This window comes from Fusarium pseudograminearum, chromosome 1 (genome assembly GCF_000303195.2).
Source record: "Fusarium pseudograminearum CS3096 chromosome 1, whole genome shotgun sequence".
NCBI lineage: Eukaryota > Fungi > Ascomycota > Sordariomycetes > Hypocreales > Nectriaceae > Fusarium > Fusarium pseudograminearum.
The window spans coordinates 4,879,215-4,898,809 of record NC_031951.1 but is presented as its reverse complement, the minus strand read 5'-3'; the positions used below and the strand labels follow the sequence as shown (position 1 = coordinate 4,898,809).

Here is a 19,595-nt window from a genome sequence, read left to right as displayed (position 1 = left end):
GTAGTTAGATGGCAAAGGCAGTTCCTCTAAGTTCTCTTGAGCCACGATTGGTCAACCAACTCTGGACCGAGTTGTTTCCTACCTCTATGCTGTAAAGCCTGTGCACAATTTTCTATCTTCGAAAGGTATCATCTGCCAAGGATACGAGAACCGGATCCAGGGTTGAAATGGTCTCGTAAAATGCAACTTAGGATCCGCTGAGTTGCACTTTGGGGGCGGTCGTCGCCTTAAATACTGGCATCTCAGCTTTGTGGTTCGCACCCAATAAAAGGCAATGCGCTGGTGCGCACAACAGGCCTCCAACATAAATGCTGGCCTGGCCCCCATCTAGCTCTCACTTTCGCCTTCGTTTCAATACCAGGCATCTTTTTGCGACATCTTATTTCCATTTATCTACCCTCTTGCTATATTTGGCTTCAAAAGATACATCACTTAGCCTCTATAACTACCTAGCTACAGTTTCGTTTTGGAACAAACACCAATAAAGAACATATTCCCACCTGAAAGTAGTCAAACTGCGCCACAGATCAACCACGGCGACTTCCTCATATTAACAAACCGCCACAATGTTTCCGCCGTATGCTACACCCGAGCCCGACATTAACGACCAATATCAACCTCAAGGCACTCCCTACAACAAGCCGGTGGCCAACTTTACCTGGGCTATGCCAGACAGTCTCGGCCCCATCAACACCAACAACCTCTCACAGTATGGATACACTTCTGCTGAATCGCCCTTGGTCATGAGTGCCTCGTCCAATGGCTACCCAAGCGCAGATCTGGCTCTTCTAAGTCGATCCAACTTTAATCCCCAAACCAACTTCCTAGCAGGCGCTGAATGGTCATGGCCAAACACACAACATGGATCATACTCCCAATCACTCGTTCCTACAGGCACTCCCCATGCTAGAGAAGTCCTGGCCAAGTTGCGGACTTGCATTCACCTGTTTCTCAGCACCAGGCAAATACTACGGAACGTTCGCCAAAAGAACCGGCGACACAGTGCTTCAGACTGCCACCCATGGATTACTGGTCCTAAAAACGTCAGCTACCCTGTCCCGACTCTAAATACGTCCGGTTCGGACCTTGGGGTCTTGGGCAACCTATCAAATGAACAGCAAGCCAACTTGCTCAACTTTCCCGACTACACTGGCTATACCGACTGTGCGTGGCCGAACAATGCCCTGTGCGTATTTGGTAGTGGTGATAATAATCTATTATTACCGCCACAAGAACGAATACCTCGGAGAATAACAGAACTTCATGAAGACGATGGGGTTCCTCGTATGGAGCGAGGGCTTCCCGATTTAACGATCAAACCCAATGCTTCTAAGAATGCTCAACCCCGAACTCGGCGAAAAGTCTCCAATCTGAAGCAGTCTAAAAAGCGTCCCATTGCGTGCGTGGACGTTGAAGGATCTTCAGATGACGACACCGACGAGGGAGTCAAGGATAAGAAGCGACCCAAGGGGTCTCCGACAGGAACACTCTTTGCATGCCCTTTCTACAAGCATGACCCAGTCAAGTATAAAAATTCAAGAAGCTGCGTCGGTCCTGGGTGGAGGTCAGTTCATAGGGTCAAGTAAGGAATATTCCCAGATATACCTACATCGAGTCAACTAACATCTATTAGGGAGCATATTTTTCGGAGCCACAAGCTTCCTGAGCATCAGTGCCCTCGCTGTTTCGAATCATTTGAAACCGACAGGGCCCTTTCTGAGCATTCACGGTCGCATGTTCAGTGCCAGCTCCTAAGCGGCTTTGCGCAGGAAGGCATCAACGCAAGTCAGGAGAAGCTACTGCACGTCAGGGCCAAGAAAAACAATGCCGCTTCTCATGTTGAAAAGGTTGAGGTTGAGGAGGATAGATGGAGCGAGATGTACAAAATCATCTTTCCAGATGAGGAGCAGCCCTCCTCACCGTGTAAGTGCTAAAGTGTTCAATCACTGGCACCGACTGAGCCCAATGCCAACGGGAATGCTAATTGTAACTAGACTACAACCGCGCCCAGCTAACGATTGACGAATTTGGAAAAAGCATCATGGATGATTTCAACCAACGTCTATCAGCCAAGGCCAGCTGTTTGGGCATACAGCCGTCTCATCTGATACCACTCTTTAGTGTGCTCCAGGAGAGTGTACGGTCTGTTCAGCAGGGCGGTGCAAATTCCAACAACCAGCAATCCCAGTTGACTGCTGTCCAACCCCAACTATCGCAGCCGAGTGTGTTTGCAGGATCACAGTTTTCAGCCATTGGCAACGATATTGTAGTCGATGACCAGTTCATGGCCCAGATGTTATCCGATCCTACTTTGGGCATTAGCCAGACAGGTTGTTGGAATACTTTGTGATTTTGAAAAGGCGGAGATACCAATTTTTTTCTCTCGAGTTTTGGGTACCTGTTGTTTTTATCGCCATGCAGGTCATGGAAGATAGCCCATGACATAGACGGGCAAAGCTGGCGTTTTTGGATTTTAGGTCATTCTACCCCAGTATTGTTGAGCTTCTAGATATTACGGAGAGCCTATGTGTATCTCCTCTTTGAGTTTTCGGGATTAAAAAACATCGGCACATCACAAAGATTGTACGATGCAGATGTTATTAATACAGACATTTTTCTGTTGCACTTTTGGGGTCACATTGTTCTAGTTGCTGATCTTTTCAGATGTAATGGACTGTTATCAACATTAATACAGTCATTGACAGCCTCTACACAAACTGCCTACAGGAAACTCAGCCAAGGGCCATTTCAATACCGTCGCAGTAGAATCTCCAATACAGAACGAATGGCTCAGTATTTGTATCGTGCGAGTTTTCTAACCAACATCTCATCTACCGAAATGCAAAACAACTACAATGCCAATCCCAATCGTTTCCTAAACATGGTTTTCATAATCCAAGAGTTGAAGCGCTGGAGCACTTTGTGCACCTCACCTTCACATGACAAGGCCCCTCTCCTCTCTAAGATTCCGGAACGTAGACTCCATCCTTGCACAAAACAACCACCTTCTTGAAGAACCGTCTCCATTCGAGAGGATCTCCTTTAACCTTGACAAAGCGTATGTCGAGAATTTCAGTACCGTCAGGTAAAGGCTGGCGGTCGATCTGAATCTCGCCATGCAGGTTCTGCTGGCGTCCATCCAAGGCTCTGACTTTCATGTGCGCAACCGGGTTGCCGTACAGATTCGGCGAAACGGGCGCCGATGGGATGTTAAGGTGATGAAGAGCATCGCTAAGCATTTGAACAAGATGAGCTGGCGGGACAGCAGAAAAGAAGCGGGTGAGGGATTCTGGCGGGCAAATATCACGGAATCGACGGGCTTGTTGTGTAAGAGTCATGGAGGGGCCAGGAGTCTGCGAGAATTGTGACATGGTAGGCTCATCGGCGAGTGTATCAACCATAGCTCGACGAGAATGCGGTAATGAGGATGCCGGTGAAACCACGGACTTTAGTGGTGTGCGTTCCCAGTCCCATTCCTTGTCGGCGATGGGCGTCTCAGGTTGAGTAGAGGAGAATTTCCCAGCATTTAGGCCAGTGTCGAGGTCCATGTTGTCGCTGGAAGAAGGCTGCGATGTTGGCTGATGCGTAAAGTCGATACGGAGGTTCGCCAACATCTGCGTCGCCAGGTTGATGGGATCTGTGACTCGGCCGTCCGCACTGAGGAGGGCGTTGTGTCTCGTGTACCAGGGGTGTTGGCGTACTTGGGTGAAGTTGAATCGTTTTGAAGCATCAATGCTCATCATTCCTCGGAGCAACGAAAGGGCTTCCGCGGGTATTCTGCCCCAGAGCGCATCGGTACTACGGCCAGATGTGCGAACATATTCTTGAAACTCCCAGCTTCCCTGTGAGGGTTCATCCCAAGGCGTGTTACCGATGAGTAGGACGAACAGGATGACACCACAGGACCATACGTCAACAAGATCTGGGGAGTACTTGGAAGCATCCGGTGCTTTCTTGTCCCCACGACCGCAGGCGAGAATCTCAGGGGCAATATAAGGGGGACTACCACATAAAGTCGAGCTCAGCTTTCGTTGGCCTTTGTACTCAAACATGGTAGCCATTCCAAAGTCGGCGAGTTTTAAAGATCCGTCGGATGAGAGAAGGATGTTCTCCGGCTTGAGATCACGATGTGCCACGCCCTTGGAATGCATGAAGCTCACGCCGCTTATGAGTTGGACAAAGTAGACTTGAGCGATATCCTCTCGCACACCGACATCAGCCTCAATCTTGTCAAACAGGTCGCCACCTTCTGCGTACTCCATAGCAATCCATCGCCACACGTCGTCCTCGCCTGAAGCAAACCACTCAATGATGTTGGGGTGCTGGCCGATATGTGAATGAAGAGACACCTCCATGGCGAGCTGCTTGGTTGAGATGCGACCATGTTTAGTAGCGTAGCCTTTGTGAATAAGCTTGACAGCAAATATTGGTGTTGTTGTTTCAAGTGGAATAGCTTTCTTGATACTATATCTGGAGTCAGTGCGATTCCAACATTGATACCTGGTGATGGGGTAACTAACGAGGCATATGCTCCTCGACCCACGGTCTTGGAGACGATCCGAAAGGGAAGATCGGTTGGTAAAGGATCCAATTGTGACTACTCAATGATGCCGATGTTAGTTAATGAATTCTTTAATGATATTATATGAGAAATTCATCTGTCATAGCAGCTATAGTATCAGTGAATCACTGATTCATTGATTGATTCACGATCCGTGCTTAACGCTCGGTAGAAGCAACCGAGAGAGAACGACATGACAGATGCGATTCGTCAAAACCCAGGCAATGAATGTCTGACGCACCATGATGAAACTCTGATGTATCTCGGATAGATAGCGGTGCTGTTGTTCCCTATTCACAATACTGTATCTGTCCAATTGGTTGAATTAGTATGTATGGGTTGCCAGAATGAATGAACGCGTTATTTCCCAACGCGCCTACTACTAACCACCGCGTAAAGTACTTTTTGTTGCTGCGAGACCCTAGTCCCCTAAACACAGCGACACTTGGCGGCGCCCTGTGCAGCCTCTTACAGTGTCATCCTCTACGGTTTCAGCGCCGGTCCCCTCTGTGTGGTTCTATTGGCTGTGACCTAGTCTTTCTGTTTGGGATCAGTGATAGGTATCGCCTAGACCCTAGTCGTGCCGGTTGCTGCGGTAAACAATTGGAGCCTAGATCTAGAGAAATCGTTCACCTCCATTACAATTCTGTCGCAATCCAAAACAAGCAAGCAAGCAAATCATTTGTCATCTCGTCTCGCTTCAAAGTCATTTCAGTTCAAGACCTTTCTTCCCGCTTTCATCTTTAGGCCTCTTCTCACAACGCCATTGCCAAAGGGTCTTTGTTTCCCCCAGTTACCCCTGCATTCGTCCAACTTCATCTCGTACCAGTTGCGGAATTGTTGTCTGTACCTGTACTGTACATAAACAACTTCCTACTCGCTTCCCTACTCCTACGACTGCATCTCTTGTCTGGTGTTCTCTTGCTTGTCATCATCTGTTCATACTTCATACTCGAGTAACCATAACCATCAACATAACACAATGGAGTACACTATGGAAAACAGCCAGAACCCTGCTCCTCAAGCCGCCAAGGTTAACTCTGGTTCCAAGGGTCCCGACTCTCAGAGCACCACCAAGAGGTGAATACATGTCCCGAGACATTCAAAGTCATTCGAGATACTAACTTGACCTAGACTCCAGACCGAGTTGATGCAGCTCATGACATCGCCCGCTCCCGGTGTCTCTGCCTTCCCCTCTGCAGACGGCGACCTCCTATCCTGGACTGCCACTATCGAGGGTCCTGAAGATACCCCTTACTCTGGTCTGACCTTAAAGCTCAGCTTCGCCTTCCCTTCCAACTACCCCTATGCGGCACCCACGGTGCTCTTCAAGACGCCCATCTACCACCCTAATGTCGACTTCTCCGGCCGTATCTGCTTGGATATCCTCAAGGACAAGTGGACTGCCGCTTACAACATCCAGACTGTTCTCCTCAGTCTCCAGAGCTTACTCGGCGAGCCCAACAAGTACGTACAGAGATCAAACCCTTTGATAAAACCTGTGACTAACATACATTCAAGTGCCTCCCCCCTCAACGGTGAGGCTGCTGAGTTGTGGGACAAGGACGCCGAGGAGTTCCAGAAGAAGGTGCTGGCACGTCACGTAGATATCGAGGACGAATAAATAGTTTTTACGGGGATTTGGGTGCTTTCATACTTGAATACGGGAACAGGAGTAGTAGGTGTACGGAATTCGGTTTGATGACTTGTTAGGATTACACGATTGCATGGCATTTCTACAGCTGGACAAACAGCAATGGGGGGAGGCATTGATGGGGTCAGAAATAAATAGACCGTTGTCGATAGCAGACCCTCTAATCGACAGTTCATAACATCCAGTGTTCACCACGTCGGAACGTAAATGATTTTTTTTCGTCCTCATAAAAAAAAGCCTTTGACCAGAGACCAGTCACTTCACGCCGAGGCACCGATTGTCGTTTGGGTTGACTTCAAGCTTTAATCACATTTTCCCTCTGTGTATTTTTCAGCGTCGAAAGCCAGAATGCCGAGTACAACTCCAAATGCCATGCCAACCTAGAACCTTGTCCCAAGAGAAATTTTTTATATTTATTCCTCAACAACAACCGTGGGGAGGCCCTTGGGGTCCTTGACGTTCACGGCCTGGACGTAGCTGTACAGCTTCTCCTTGGCACCCTCCTCGTCGTTTCGTCGTCGGGAAATTCGCACGCGGATTCGGTAGTCGACACCCTTGATACCCTGCTCCCAGACCTTCTTGTTGAGCTGAGGGTCGATGCGGACATCGGTGGTACCCTGCGGTGATGGTTAGCACATGTGACGTTGAAACAGCACCTCTGCCTCGTGCGTTTGCTTCGCGTTCGGTAGCAGGCTGTTGGTGTGGGCGGTCGTACCATAGACTTGGTGGCAAAGGCCTTGATCTCCTTGATGGCCTTGGGAGCCCTCTTCTTGAAGGTGACACCATGGAGCTTTTTAACCCGTCAGCATTCAATCCTGATAATCAAGCTCCGGTGGTCGAGCTATTCATTCTCTGGCGAAGCAACATACTCGCTTGTGCATGTGGATGGTGTACTCGCGGGCGACGACATCCGCAATGGCGGAGCGCTGAGTCTTGCCGGAGGGCTTCTTGGTCGACGACATGGCTGAAATGTGAATGTTAGTCCTTTTGTCGGCGAATGTGTAAAAAGTCGAAGCGCTCGTAGTCTCAAGAAGAGAGGTAGGGACTGCGAGGGAGAAGTTGTCGGGGTCTTTCGTACCTGCGGCTCGTCTCTTCAAGGTCGGTCGTTGAGAGGTTTGTGATGTTCTAACGAATGGTGAAATAATTCTTTGTGCGTGGAGGGCAGGTGCTATGGGGTCAAAGCGAGCCAATTGAGCCAATTAAGCGCTGCCCTGATGACCCATTAAGTGGACCATACACGTGATCATTACGTAATCTCGGCGTAACGTAACTTGGTCTAGGGGCATTTGTTCGCATGGTCCACGTCAAGCCTGCTGCGGCTGTTTATCGCGAATGCATTGCGTTGGACCCATCCAATCTTGGCCGTTAAGTTAGTACTGCTTAACGACTTCATCATTCCACACTCGGACAATCCATTTCAGGGCACCGCATGCCTCACGTTCTTTGCACTTGAAGCGCTTCTCTCTCACTCCTTTCGGGATCGCTTTTCTCAGGACAGTCCTGCGGTTGCTTCTCCGAAATCTAGCGGCTTGTCGTCGGCATAATCAGGGGAATTTCGCGTATACGACCTTTCAGTGGTTCATCTGCGCGCCAAACTGAACGCCTCTTTCATTTAACGTTTCCTCCCAGCCTCAACACAACCATAAGACGTCGCCCGACATGGCCGAACACGAACCTGTAAACCCGATGGCATCGCCGTCGCCTCAACCCGACATGACGAGAAATCGACTACCCACGCTCTTTGAGGTCTTGAGTCGTCGCACTCTGCCTCCTGTTGACCTCTTCTCATTCTATATCTACATGCGCGATCAACAGCGATCTGTTGATTACCTTGATTTTTGGTAGGTTTGTTTCGAGATATGTTTCATGACATTTTGTCTGACATCACCAGGCTCGATGTCGCCCAGCACATGTCACTATGCCGACATTATGTTCGCGAACTGCGACGATCCGTGCTTATTGGCACTCCTGAGGCACAGTCCAAACGATCTTCCGCTATTTTAGAAAACATTGGCGACTTGGAACCCAGAGCTGCCGGCCCCTCTATGTACGCAACTGAGAAGGAGAAGAACCAGGATGCCCAGATGTCAGCTTTCCTTAGAGAGGACCAAAGCCACGATTCACCTCAGAGTGCTACCGGGCCTATGCGACCTAGCCCCCAGTTCAGCAACTCCCACGATATCACCACCGAATCCAACTCGCCCGCTCACACTGTTGCGCGACAGGATATCCGAGCCTCGGCGGAGAAGATTCTCTACACTTTCCTTCTACCTGGTGCTGAGCGAGAAATCACCCTCCCTGGTTCCATCACCCAAGAGGTCACTGCCGCCATTGAAGAGTATGGCCGTGACGATCCTGAAGTGTTTGATGTTGCCAAGGATTATGTTTTCCAGGCCATGGAGCGAGATGCCTTCCCAGGTTTTCTTCGAATGAAGGCTCTTGGCAATCTCATCCCACCTACTCTCATCATGCGACTCATCCTTGGACTCATCTCCATGTTTGCCGCTCTTTGGGCCTCATTCGTTCTCATTTTCCTTGACTATTCCCGAACAACCAGATGCTGGGTGAGTACCTTATCCTGCTATGCCCTTGAGCGCACACTAACTCGAATAGCTCATCTTGCCATTCACTATTGGTGTTTATTTCCTTGCGTCTTACCAATACTCACTGGATCCTATCATGGCCCTGATTGGTTACAGCGAGTACACCCCATTCAACTTCTCTCGCATCCGTGAGCCCTACGTCCGCAAGCTTATCGCTAAGCGTGCCATGATGGTCATGGCGGTGACTTTTCTTGTCGATGCCGCCCTCTGTGTTCTCTTCATTCTCGTCCCCGGAAAGCGTCTTTGAGCATCATTCTTCTTCGCACAACATCGTGGTCAATAATGCCGGCCATTACCAAGCCATTCAGATTTCACTCTCACAAGAAGGCATCTCCGCGGGATTTAATTTGGACATAATATCAATATTCACGACTGTAATGATTAGGGAGCCTTTGATTAGGCGGCAATTTAGTCCAGTCTCGATTGAGCACGGGCGTTGCTTTCTGGAGGATCGGCGTACGGAAATCTACTGTTTATTCATCAAGGGTTATTTGTAGTTTAGCTATTCCCGGTCCAGACCACTGGTCGTTTTCGTTTCTAGCCATGCGTTTTTTTCTTCTTCTCACTTCAGACCACATCAGGTCAATAGGGTTGCCGCAGGGCTGGGAGTCCGTGGCATTATTTAGGGATTCCGGGGGCTAATAAAAGGCGTCGTGTCATCTATTATGTCGTGATTCTTCGTGATAGATATTTATGAGTTCCGGTGATCAAGTCCCAGGACTTGGGTGGTGCATGGGGTTCTCACAGCTTGCGCTTGCTCGCCCGTTTCTTTTCCTCCTCTGACTCATCCACGTCCATGCTGTCGTTGTCCACCAAGTTGCCCACGTCCATTACAGACCTCTTGTTGAAGCCCCTTCTGGCCATCGTATCCCGGCTCATGTTTGGTAAGTCGTACTTCCGTCCTCCAGTTCCTTCTTGGTGGTCCTGCATCGCCTGTTGCAGCCTTTCGTCGGCAGCGCGTTGCTCGCGTTGTCTTGCAGCTGCTGTCGTTCGGATCTCCTTGATCTGAAGTTCGACATCGCTGAGGGTGGTGGTGCAGCGACCATACCATGTCTTGAGAGCAGTGACCATGCCAGGTATCGCTCCAGGAGCGAGATCACGTAGGGGCGCGACACTTGATACTTGCACGGTAGCGCGAGCTGCGTCAAGCGTAGCATGGAGCAGACCAGCGTAGACCGCCGAGATCACCAAATTCTCAACCTCACGGGAACCTGGAAGGTCCAATGAGTCCTGTAGCGCTTTATACGAAAGGTTCTGTCGGTCGCTGGCCAGAGAAAGTAGTGAGAGCTGGCGTAGCTTAATGGCTTGTGCTTCTACAAGCTCTGGCAGGCCCGGTGTGCTTTTGTAAGAAGAGTATGTTCCATAGGCAAAGGTCTTGAGTAGGGTGAGGTGCGAAGCGAATTCGGACTCGGCAAGATTCTGGATGGCAGGTGTTTGGAGGAGCTCGCTGAAGAGAAATGTGTTGGGTGCTGATGTAGCTCTAGTGACGAGGTCGGCGGCAGCGCGAGGAGAGGTCGCTGACTTGGATAAAGCGAGGAAGGGCTGCAATCGATTGTCAGTCTTTCAATTAAACATTCTCGCTGTGTTTAATACCTCTAGCGCGTTAAGAGCCTTTGTCTGTTCCATGATGAGTCGTGATTGAGGCTACAGCCTCGTGGGGGTAGTTTGATGGATGTAACAAGCTAAGTACGTCACGATGCGGTGCGAAGTGGACGGGATGGCTGTAAGGACCAGTGCTGCCTTTGGTTCCTTGCAGCTTTTTAGTTATTGTTACGGTCGGACGAAGATTTTGCGGAATTGGCGATCGCAAGTCGTCAAAGAAAGTAAGATGGAGTTACAGCTTGAGATGGGGTTTGGAGCTACCTACATGCAGTTCGATGTGAGGCTAGAGCAGGCAGCATGTGGCGGACGCGGGGCATCGGATGTGGGGTCAAACTCACAGGAGATATTCTTGCGAATACGTCTACCCTGTACCCTCACCTCATAATCCTCTCAATGGAAAAAGTGAATGTTTGGGCTTGATTATTGAGATATCGCTGATCATGTTTCACAAGGTAATATGTCACCTTTTTATGACATCTATGTCAGATTTGGCTGTTGTGCTGCCCCATTGTGTTCCATCATTATCAGATTATCAATACCTCCCTGCAACAGTAGGTAGTCCACGACAAAAAACTTGAAAAATGAGATTACTTCTTTGGCAACACGAATAAATACTTCAACGAGGCAAGTGAGAAATTATTTACAGAGTCACCTAGGAACGCAAATGAGAGCAAGTTTATGAGTGAGCAAGTTTATCAAAAGCCACAGGTTCTCTGTGCAGTTTCCATACCTACCTAATTAGTTCAGCCACCGAAGAACACAAAGATAATTGGCGTGCGATCTATCGTCAGCAACTAAGTTTAGCCACAGATCCCGCTGACGAGAATCGCCATTGTGCTGATGGGTTGTCAAAGAAAGATACGCTGATTGCATATCGTCTTTGGCCTTACCCTGACACAATATTCAGTGATTTATTAACGGAACAAGTGAATGCCGACCCCAGCATGTCACTGCGTCTCACAGAATAGCAAGACATGGCTGGCTGTGCAAAACAGAGGCTGAGACTATACTAGAAATAGACAAGAGGCCCATGCAGAGGTTGGGATAGGCAGTTCGAGAATTGAAGAGACTTTGCTAGACTTGATAGCAAGCTGCACGTAGTAGGACAAACTGAAGTTGTTGAAAGGTTAGTATTCACATAGGGCTCCTAGGATGAAAGCTGGTTGGACAGCATATGTGCTAATGGTAGTGTGCTCCTCAAATGATCGACACTTGCACCCTTTGAGGACACGAGAGGCGCCGTTAGTCTAGAAGGACCAGCTGATAAAAGACCCGTCTCACAACAGGCCACCCGTTGACGGCTTGATCCGGAGTAAGATGAGAAGGGATAGGAACAGAGATTAAGTATAAGCATCAGCAACCTGCACCTGCACCTCAATGTACGGATCTCACTGATTCGATTGCCTTTAAAGTGACAGACAAAGTCGGGCCTCTTTGAGAGCGGAGCGTTATCCACCCCTGAGCTGGTCCTGACAGTGTCTCAGGTTTCAGCACTACTTTTGGCTGTTTGGCCCCAGACTGCCGTCCCTGTTCATCTCCATTGTTCGGACCCTTCTGAAATATCCTTGCAAGCAAGAATTTCTGGTGCTTGATGAGTCGCAGCTTTGTCCAAATCCCACCAACGAGAGCAGCAATTGCCGACTTGGGTGCCTCCGGAAACCGACCCCAAACTGGAATCTGACCGTTGCAGCCGCCGAGCCAAGAAGTGTTCCGGATCTGATGCCTTTGGTTTTGCGCAAGTTTTCAAGGTGTTTCCCTCGCTAACTGCCTGAGAGTAAGTGTTTCCGTTTCTTCTTCCCCTGAATCGTTTGATCCTAGAAACATAGATAAAGCCCTGAGACGCCGTCCCGTGGAATCTTGCTCATGTCATGTCCTTCTGCTGGCACTGGTGTCATTTTATTTTCTCGTACCCAAGTGGTAGTCTATTTTCCCTTTTCCTTTATTTCGTCTGACTAAACGCCAAGCAGAATACGAAAGACCAGCAACCCACTTACCGACTCGGTATTTATCAATCAATTGAAGCAGGTCTTCGTGGTCTTAGTGGCGCATTCATTATCAACTGGCATCAGCTGCGACTATCACTATCACCTTCCGGTCCCGTTGCCTCCGACTTCCCTTTTCAGCTTTTTGTAGCATTCTTATCTTTTCCCCTTTCTCTTCATTCTGTTGAGCCATTGCTCGCTTCTGCTTGACTCTCAATTTATTAAACGGGCTCGACATGCTTGTGGCTGGACGATCAAGCTAGAGAAGCATTCATTCCATTATTAGCAACCGAACCAACCACCAAACTAGTCTAGCCGTGAGAGTGAGACCAAGGCTTAGTCCAAGTGCCGTATCTCCCGCTCTGCGCTGTAATTGACAACCTTCAACAACAAACACCCATCAACTTCTGGATCGGCGCGCAACACATTAACGATCCTCGAGACGAGGCTCATGAGCCATAGCCTGTCGCCATGGCTCCTACTTACATCAAAGTCCCTTCCAAGGACAGCGACAATGTCGCACTCTCCGTACCCAGAAGCCCGGGCGCCGGCGCCCATTTTGCTACAACAACTCTTCGCGTGGACGGCATGACGTGAGTACAACCAGAGCCCTATTCTCAAGTCTCTCCGGGCATCCCGAGACCCATTTATGCAGTCGTGCTCGGTCTTTGCGGCCCCGAGTTTAGAAATGCGTACAGACCATGGCCATGGATATGATATTAACATTTATTCTTCTACAGGTGCGGTGCCTGTACTTCTGCTGTTGAAGCTGGCTTCAAAGGTGTCGATGGTGTTGGAAACGTCTCAGTCAGTCTGGTTATGGAACGCGCAGTCATCATGCACGACCCTCAAGTCATCTCCGCCGATGACATTAAAGAAATCATCGAAGACCGAGGTTTCGACGCCGAGGTGCTTGCCACCGACCTCCCGAGCCCTGTCGCCAAGCGCTTTATCGACCAGGATGGTATCGACGACAATGACTTTATCACGACTACCATCGCCATCGAAGGCATGACATGCGGCGCCTGTACATCGGCTGTTGAAGGTGGATTCAAGGACGTCCCTGGTATCAAATCATTCAGCATTTCATTGCTCTCCGAAAGAGCCATTATCGAGCACGATCCCGATCTCCTTACAGCTGAACAAATTGCCGAAATTATCGACGACCGCGGGTTTGACGCTACAATCGTTGAATCTGGCAAGGTAGCAGCTGACAAGGCTGGATATTCTGGAGGCGTTGGAAACATCGCTATAACGACCGTTGCTATCGAAGGCATGACATGTGGAGCTTGCACATCAGCCGTCGAGGGTGGATTCAAAGGCGTCGATGGCGTCCTGAAGTTCAACATCAGTCTGCTCGCGGAAAGGGCCGTTATTACACACGACGTTACCAAGCTCTCCGCGGACCAAATAGCAGACATAATCGACGATCGAGGCTTCGACCCCGAGGTTCTTTCTACTCAGGCCGCAACCGACCACCAAAGCGGATCATCATCTACTGTGCAATTTAGAGTCTATGGCGTGCCCGATGCAGCAGCAGCAGAGAATTTGGAGGCTGCGTTGGCGGCCATGCATGGCGTCGATTCAGTTTCGTTACGCCTCGCTTCTTCACGCCTCACGGTCACCCACCAGTCAGGTGTTATTGGCCTGCGCGCCATCGCTGAAGCCGTCGAGGCCCGGGGATACAACGCCCTCGTTGCTGAAAACCAGGACAACAGCGCACAGCTCGAGTCCCTGGCCAAGACAAGAGAAATTGCTGAATGGCGAACGGCCTTTCGAGTATCGTTGTCTTTCGCCATTCCTGTTCTCATCATCGGCATGATTTTGCCCATGTGCGCACCAGCTCTAGATTTCGGAAAGCTTGAGTTAATCCCCGGATTGTTTCTTGGCGATACTATCTGTTTGGTCCTTACAATCCCCGTTCAATTCGGTATTGGAAAGCGCTTTTACATCTCAGCATGGAAGTCACTCAAACACCGCTCTCCAACGATGGATGTTCTCGTCATCCTCGGAACATCCTGCGCCTTCTTTTACAGTATTTTGACAATGCTGGTTTCACTAATAATGCCCCCTCACAGTAGGCCTGGCACCATCTTCGATACTAGTACCATGCTTCTTACCTTTGTCACTCTTGGTCGTTACCTTGAAAGCAGTGCTAAAGGTCAGACTTCAAGGGCCCTGTCGCGTCTGATGTCCCTTGCTCCCTCAATGGCTACGATATACGTTGACCCAATTGCTGCTGAGAAGGCCGCCGAAGCATGGGACAAGGACCCCAGTACTCCCAAGACCCCCAAGACCCCCAGATTGGGTGGTTCAGCTCAAGAGGAGAAGTGTGTCCCTACCGAACTCTTGCAACTAGGCGATATTGTAATCCTTCGACCCGGTGATAAGCTCCCCGCCGATGGTGTTCTGGTTCGAGGCGAGACCTTTGTCGATGAGAGTATGGTTACTGGTGAGGCGATGCCCGTTCAGAAACGAGTAGGCGACAACGTCATCGGTGGCACAGTCAATGGCGATGGTCGAGTAGACTTCCGAGTCACTCGGGCTGGTCGTGATACTCAGCTCAGTCAGATCGTCAAGCTTGTGCAGGATGCGCAGACTACGCGTGCACCTATCCAGCGACTTGCCGACACCCTTGCTGGTTATTTCGTCCCCATGATTCTTATCCTCGGTTTCTCTACGTTTCTCTGCTGGATGATTCTCAGCCATGTGCTCTCAAACCCACCCAAGATATTCCTCCAGGATTCAAGTGGCGGCAAGATCATGGTTTGCGTTAAGCTTTGCATCTCCGTCATCGTTTTTGCATGCCCTTGCGCACTGGGTCTGGCCACACCCACAGCCGTTATGGTTGGCACTGGCGTCGGTGCCGAAAATGGTATTCTGATCAAGGGTGGAGCTGCTCTCGAAAGAGCCACAAAAGTGACACAAGTTGTTTTCGACAAGACCGGTACTATCACCCATGGCAAGATGAGCGTTGTTCAGTCAGTCCTTGAAGATGGCTGGTCTGATAACGAGTGGCGTCGTCGGGTATGGTGGGCCATTGTTGGCCTCTCTGAGATGGGCAGTGAACACCCTATTGGTAAAGCTATTGTCGCTGGAGCTCGCCGCGAGCTTGATATTGAGGTTGACGGTGTCATCGAAGGAAGCGTTGGCGAGTTCAAGGTCACTGTTGGCAAAGGTATCAACGCCCTGGTTGAGCCTGCGTCAGCTGTTGATCGCAATCGTTATCGTGCGCTGATTGGCAATGTGACCTTTTTGCAAAACAACGGTATTGAGGTTCCTGAGGATGTCATCGAAGCGTCTGAGCGTGTCGACTCGGGTGCGAACAAGGCTGGCACACCTGCAACTGGCACTACCTATATCTTTGTGGCTATTGATGGCAAGTACAGTGGCCATCTCGCCTTGGCCGATTCCATCAAGGAGGGTGCAGCAGCTACCGTCTATGTCCTCCATAAGATGGGTATCAAGACAGCTATCATCACCGGTGATCAGCGCGCCACTGCTCTTAGTGTTGCTGCTGCTGTAGGAATCTCACCAGAAAATGTCTACGCCAGCGTGAGCCCCGACCAGAAGCAGGCTATTGTCAAGCAAATTCAGTCAGAAGGCGAGGTCGTGGCCATGGTAGGCGACGGTATCAACGACTCTCCCGCGCTTGCAACTGCAGATATCGGTATCGCCATGGCGAGCGGTACAGACGTTGCCATGGAAGCTGCCGACATGGTGCTCATGCGCCCAACGGACTTGATGGACATTCCATCAGCGCTGCACCTCACCCGTTACATCTTCCGCCGCATCAAGTTGAACTTGGCTTGGGCGTGCATGTACAACGTTATCGGCCTACCCATTGCTATGGGATTCTTCCTTCCCGTCGGCTTCCATATGCATCCCATGATGGCTGGTTTCGCCATGGCGAGTAGCAGTGTCAGCGTCGTTGTGAGCAGCATTATGCTCAAGTTCTGGAAGCGACCTCGCTGGATGGACGAGGCGGCCGCAGAACAACGTGGTGGCCTTCAATGGAAGAGCGGAAGAGGCATCATCGGCTGGATGCGAGAGATACTGGGCAAGAGGAGGGTCAAGAAGGAGGAGGGATACGTACCCCTGCAGAATCTGGATTCGGAAGCATAGGTTTTGTTTTATTTAGCGGCGGAGTCATGATGGTGCAGTATATATGTCGATTCATTTGTCAAAGATATCCTAGAGTGAAAACAAGAGCATATTGTTGTACTTCCTTGATAATGCCTGTGGAGCTGAGGAATTGTTTCGCGTTATAGGATAATAAAACCTTCCGACTTGACTCAACACCACCCAATCTAACGGCGTTTCACCTTTTCCTCAGGTGCAAATGGGTTTGTGGTTCTTGAGGGTGTCTGTATGCGAGTTGGGATGTACCCAAGTATGTCCGATGTTCACTTCATCGCCTGTACATTTGTGACGTGTCCAAGCTTAACGGCCATTCAAACTCGACAAAATGAAGGCGCCTGTAGGCGTGCTCTCATGTGGCCAGTCCCTTGAAGCTCACTGCATGAGAGTCTTGCCTCCCTTTGATAAACTAGCCAGACTGGGGATTGATGTAAGGGCGAAGCGCCAACGGAATGCAGATGTCTCAGAAAGGATGAACCAACTGTAGACAAGCAGAATGGATAGAAAGAATGAAGGGTTCAAGAAATTATGCATCTGGGCCACAGCACCATATGTTTGTGGGAAAATAAGCATTGTTGGTTCCTGAACTAGACGAGCAGACGAGATTGATGTTACAATAAGGTTTACAACACAAAGCAACGCTGTATGATTATCATTTTGTTATGTTGGTAGATTGTTACATACCAGCCACAGCTGAAGTTTAGTAGATAGACTATGTCACGTACCCAGGATGCTTCTCTCAAAAAGGCTACCAGCAAGTAACATTCACGCCACACAGCCTGTCAAATGCACAGTCAAGCAAGGGTCTCTAGGAATTCCTTCTGCAAGGGCACAACGCCTCAAAAAAGGCTGATCTTGTCTCAAAAACCCTTGCATCTAGAAACTGACTTTAAGTCTGTTTTTTGTGTTTAAACAAACTCGGATAGTTTATTGTCCGAATTGCTGTGACAGATTGATCAACGCTCAGGGGCTTGATAGTAGTTGCTCCGCTGGAATTCTGATACAGCCAAGGTTGGATTATCGATTTCGGCAGTGGGTTTTCGTAACTTGTCTATTTGATCCGCTAAGAGTGTAGGAGCGTCGCTGCAGGATATGAAAAATGGATAACGGCGCGGATCATTCCAGTCACTTTGGTATGCATGTATTCGCCAAGACTATTCAAACCTGTTGAAGGCGTTTTGGTTTGAAACGACGCGCCATCTTTTGAGTAACCGCCTTATTCTCTCCTTTCTTTGGAGTGTATGTGTGCTTGCTGGATCAGTTGCCTGATTAGGTCCTCAATACGATTATCGTCAAAGCGATACGAAACGACACACTCTCTCGACTTGTGTCAGATGCGTAACCCTCTTGTTCTATAAACAGATTCCCATGGAAGCATTGCCGAGTGCTCCATTGTACTGTAGAACTGTGTACAGTTTCCCGTTGGCCTACGTAACTATAAATTGCGTATTCTGTGATAGGCGATGGGGTTGCCCGGCTCTTGGCTCGTTTCACGACAACGCGGCTCAACACGTACGGTACAGCGTTGTGCGGCTAGAATTCCCACCAAGCTAAAAGGGAATGACGTGCCTTTTCTCGCTTGTGACACTGTACTAGAGATTGAGTTGAGTCCACATGAGATCCGTGCTGTAAGGCGGGTGTCAAGAATACCGCCGGTACTTGTACTGTACGAACAAATGTGCTCTGTACCTGGCAGAACCTTGGTATATGTGATTACGCTGGAGTCTCGCTATCCACTTGTATCCGGGTCTCCCACATTAATGTTAAGCTTGAGAGTTCACAACAGTCAACCTAGCCAAGTCTCGGTCTATCTTCTCAAGTTGGGAGTCGCTTCAGTTTATTGACGCCTCCTTCGTTAGTTTAACAGTCTGCCCTACTGTTGTCCAATCCAGAGACTTGCTAGAATTGTCAACACGAGTTGATATGATTGGTTTGTAATGTAGTAGTAGTATTCCTAGTGCGCTGCCGGGCTGTCAAAGTTGGAGGGATACCCCCGCCCCCTTTTTGATTGCAGTCATTCAGCTCTTTGGAACCCCTGGACTTGACCAGACTTGAATGGACGAGACAAGTAGATCACGTTCCAGAGGAATTAGAGAAAAAAAGGGCAAATGGCGTATTCTATCAGCCTTCAATAAACTCCAGCCCCTTTTGAGAATGTGTTATTGTTGTTGACGATTGAATCGAGTTTATGATGATGTGTTGGTGCATTGGAAAACAGCACGAGTTTGATCGATCTACAACGGTTGAATAGTGGGCATCCGAGATGCCTTGCTTACAGCAGTACTCTCTGTACTTTGACGGTCATGAGAAAGTCCAGCTGCAGTTACCAGTGTGCAGTCAGTATTCAACCGATAGTATGTTTAGTGGTTAGCCTAATACCTTGCATAATAGATTGAGAAAGAATGACTTATTCCATGCAGGAACACGGTAATTGATTCACGTTCTCAGCTACAACCAACTTGTCTCTGCTGGTAGGTTCTGCCAATGCTGACAGTTGTTCACTAACTCTTGACACACCCGCCACAGGTACTTTGATACAGTGTATCTTTGGGAATCTCCCGCCTGTCTGCTGTGCCCCACCTCCACTTCCCAGGCCAAGGCACCCCCGCTATTGAACCACTGGAGTCCGAAAGTGCCCGTACCCAGAATGATGATTGCTTCCAATGCAATCTTCGGCCTATCCATGAGGAAGGAAGGTACCGACTAAGCAAGTACAGTAAGCCGTTGTCCTTTTTGGGCTTGCTTCCTCCCTAATCAATCCTCCCTTTTTTTACCCTCCGATAAATCTCGTACTTGGATCATCCCCTTTCAAACTTAACCCTTTTGTCCTCCTTTTTTATCGAAAAACTCTCTCCTCTCCCTGTTCTACTTTATCCTCTTTTTTTTTTGTGTTGCAGAGTAATAATCAGTGCTTGGATCCAGGTACAATTTTTGTCTGTGCCTTGTTTGGTCATTCCCGTCTGGTCTCCATCTTCATCTCCTTGTCTGGGTCCAATCGCTCGCTTTCATCCAATCCATACCTTACCCATCACTAAACTTATTACGCGCGCCTC

The 19,595-nt window shown here is 49.3% G+C and overlaps 7 protein-coding genes across 7 annotated transcripts; 4 read left to right on the top strand and 3 right to left on the bottom strand.

Moving 5' to 3' along the window:
- Positions 1–566: 566 nt before the first annotated feature.
- FPSE_05010 (uncharacterized protein) lies at positions 567–2,350 on the top strand (the record flags this gene model as incomplete). Its single annotated transcript, XM_009258128.1, has 3 exons — positions 567–1,582; positions 1,634–1,923; positions 1,995–2,350. 3 exons carry the CDS (start codon positions 567–569, stop codon positions 2,348–2,350), a joined length of 1,662 nt encoding a protein of 553 aa, XP_009256403.1.
- Positions 2,351–2,960: 610 nt separating this feature from the next.
- Positions 2,961–4,355, bottom strand: FPSE_05009 (uncharacterized protein; the record flags this gene model as incomplete). The annotated part of the gene is made up of 1 exon (XM_009258127.1): positions 2,961–4,355. One exon carries the CDS (start codon positions 4,353–4,355, stop codon positions 2,961–2,963), a length of 1,395 nt encoding a protein of 464 aa, XP_009256402.1.
- Positions 4,356–5,543: 1,188 nt separating this feature from the next.
- FPSE_05008 (uncharacterized protein) lies at positions 5,544–6,185 on the top strand (the record flags this gene model as incomplete). Its single annotated transcript, XM_009258126.1, has 3 exons — positions 5,544–5,641; positions 5,696–6,028; positions 6,083–6,185. 3 exons carry the CDS (start codon positions 5,544–5,546, stop codon positions 6,183–6,185), a joined length of 534 nt encoding a protein of 177 aa, XP_009256401.1.
- Positions 6,186–6,628: 443 nt separating this feature from the next.
- Positions 6,629–7,177, bottom strand: FPSE_05007 (uncharacterized protein; the record flags this gene model as incomplete). Its single annotated transcript, XM_009258125.1, has 3 exons — positions 6,629–6,832; positions 6,931–7,005; positions 7,085–7,177. 3 exons carry the CDS (start codon positions 7,175–7,177, stop codon positions 6,629–6,631), a joined length of 372 nt encoding a protein of 123 aa, XP_009256400.1.
- A 697-nt stretch (positions 7,178–7,874) lies between these two features.
- Positions 7,875–9,065, top strand: FPSE_05006 (uncharacterized protein; the record flags this gene model as incomplete). Its single annotated transcript, XM_009258124.1, has 3 exons — positions 7,875–8,056; positions 8,107–8,779; positions 8,829–9,065. 3 exons carry the CDS (start codon positions 7,875–7,877, stop codon positions 9,063–9,065), a joined length of 1,092 nt encoding a protein of 363 aa, XP_009256399.1.
- Positions 9,066–9,559: 494 nt separating this feature from the next.
- FPSE_05005 (uncharacterized protein) lies at positions 9,560–10,444 on the bottom strand (the record flags this gene model as incomplete). The annotated part of the gene is made up of 2 exons (XM_009258123.1): positions 9,560–10,360; positions 10,412–10,444. 2 exons carry the CDS (start codon positions 10,442–10,444, stop codon positions 9,560–9,562), a joined length of 834 nt encoding a protein of 277 aa, XP_009256398.1.
- Positions 10,445–12,873: 2,429 nt separating this feature from the next.
- Positions 12,874–16,527, top strand: FPSE_05004 (uncharacterized protein; the record flags this gene model as incomplete). Its single annotated transcript, XM_009258122.1, has 2 exons — positions 12,874–12,995; positions 13,143–16,527. The coding sequence occupies 2 exons, from the start codon at positions 12,874–12,876 to the stop codon at positions 16,525–16,527; spliced, it is 3,507 nt and encodes a 1,168-aa protein (XP_009256397.1).
- Between the last annotated feature and the right edge of the window lie 3,068 nt (positions 16,528–19,595).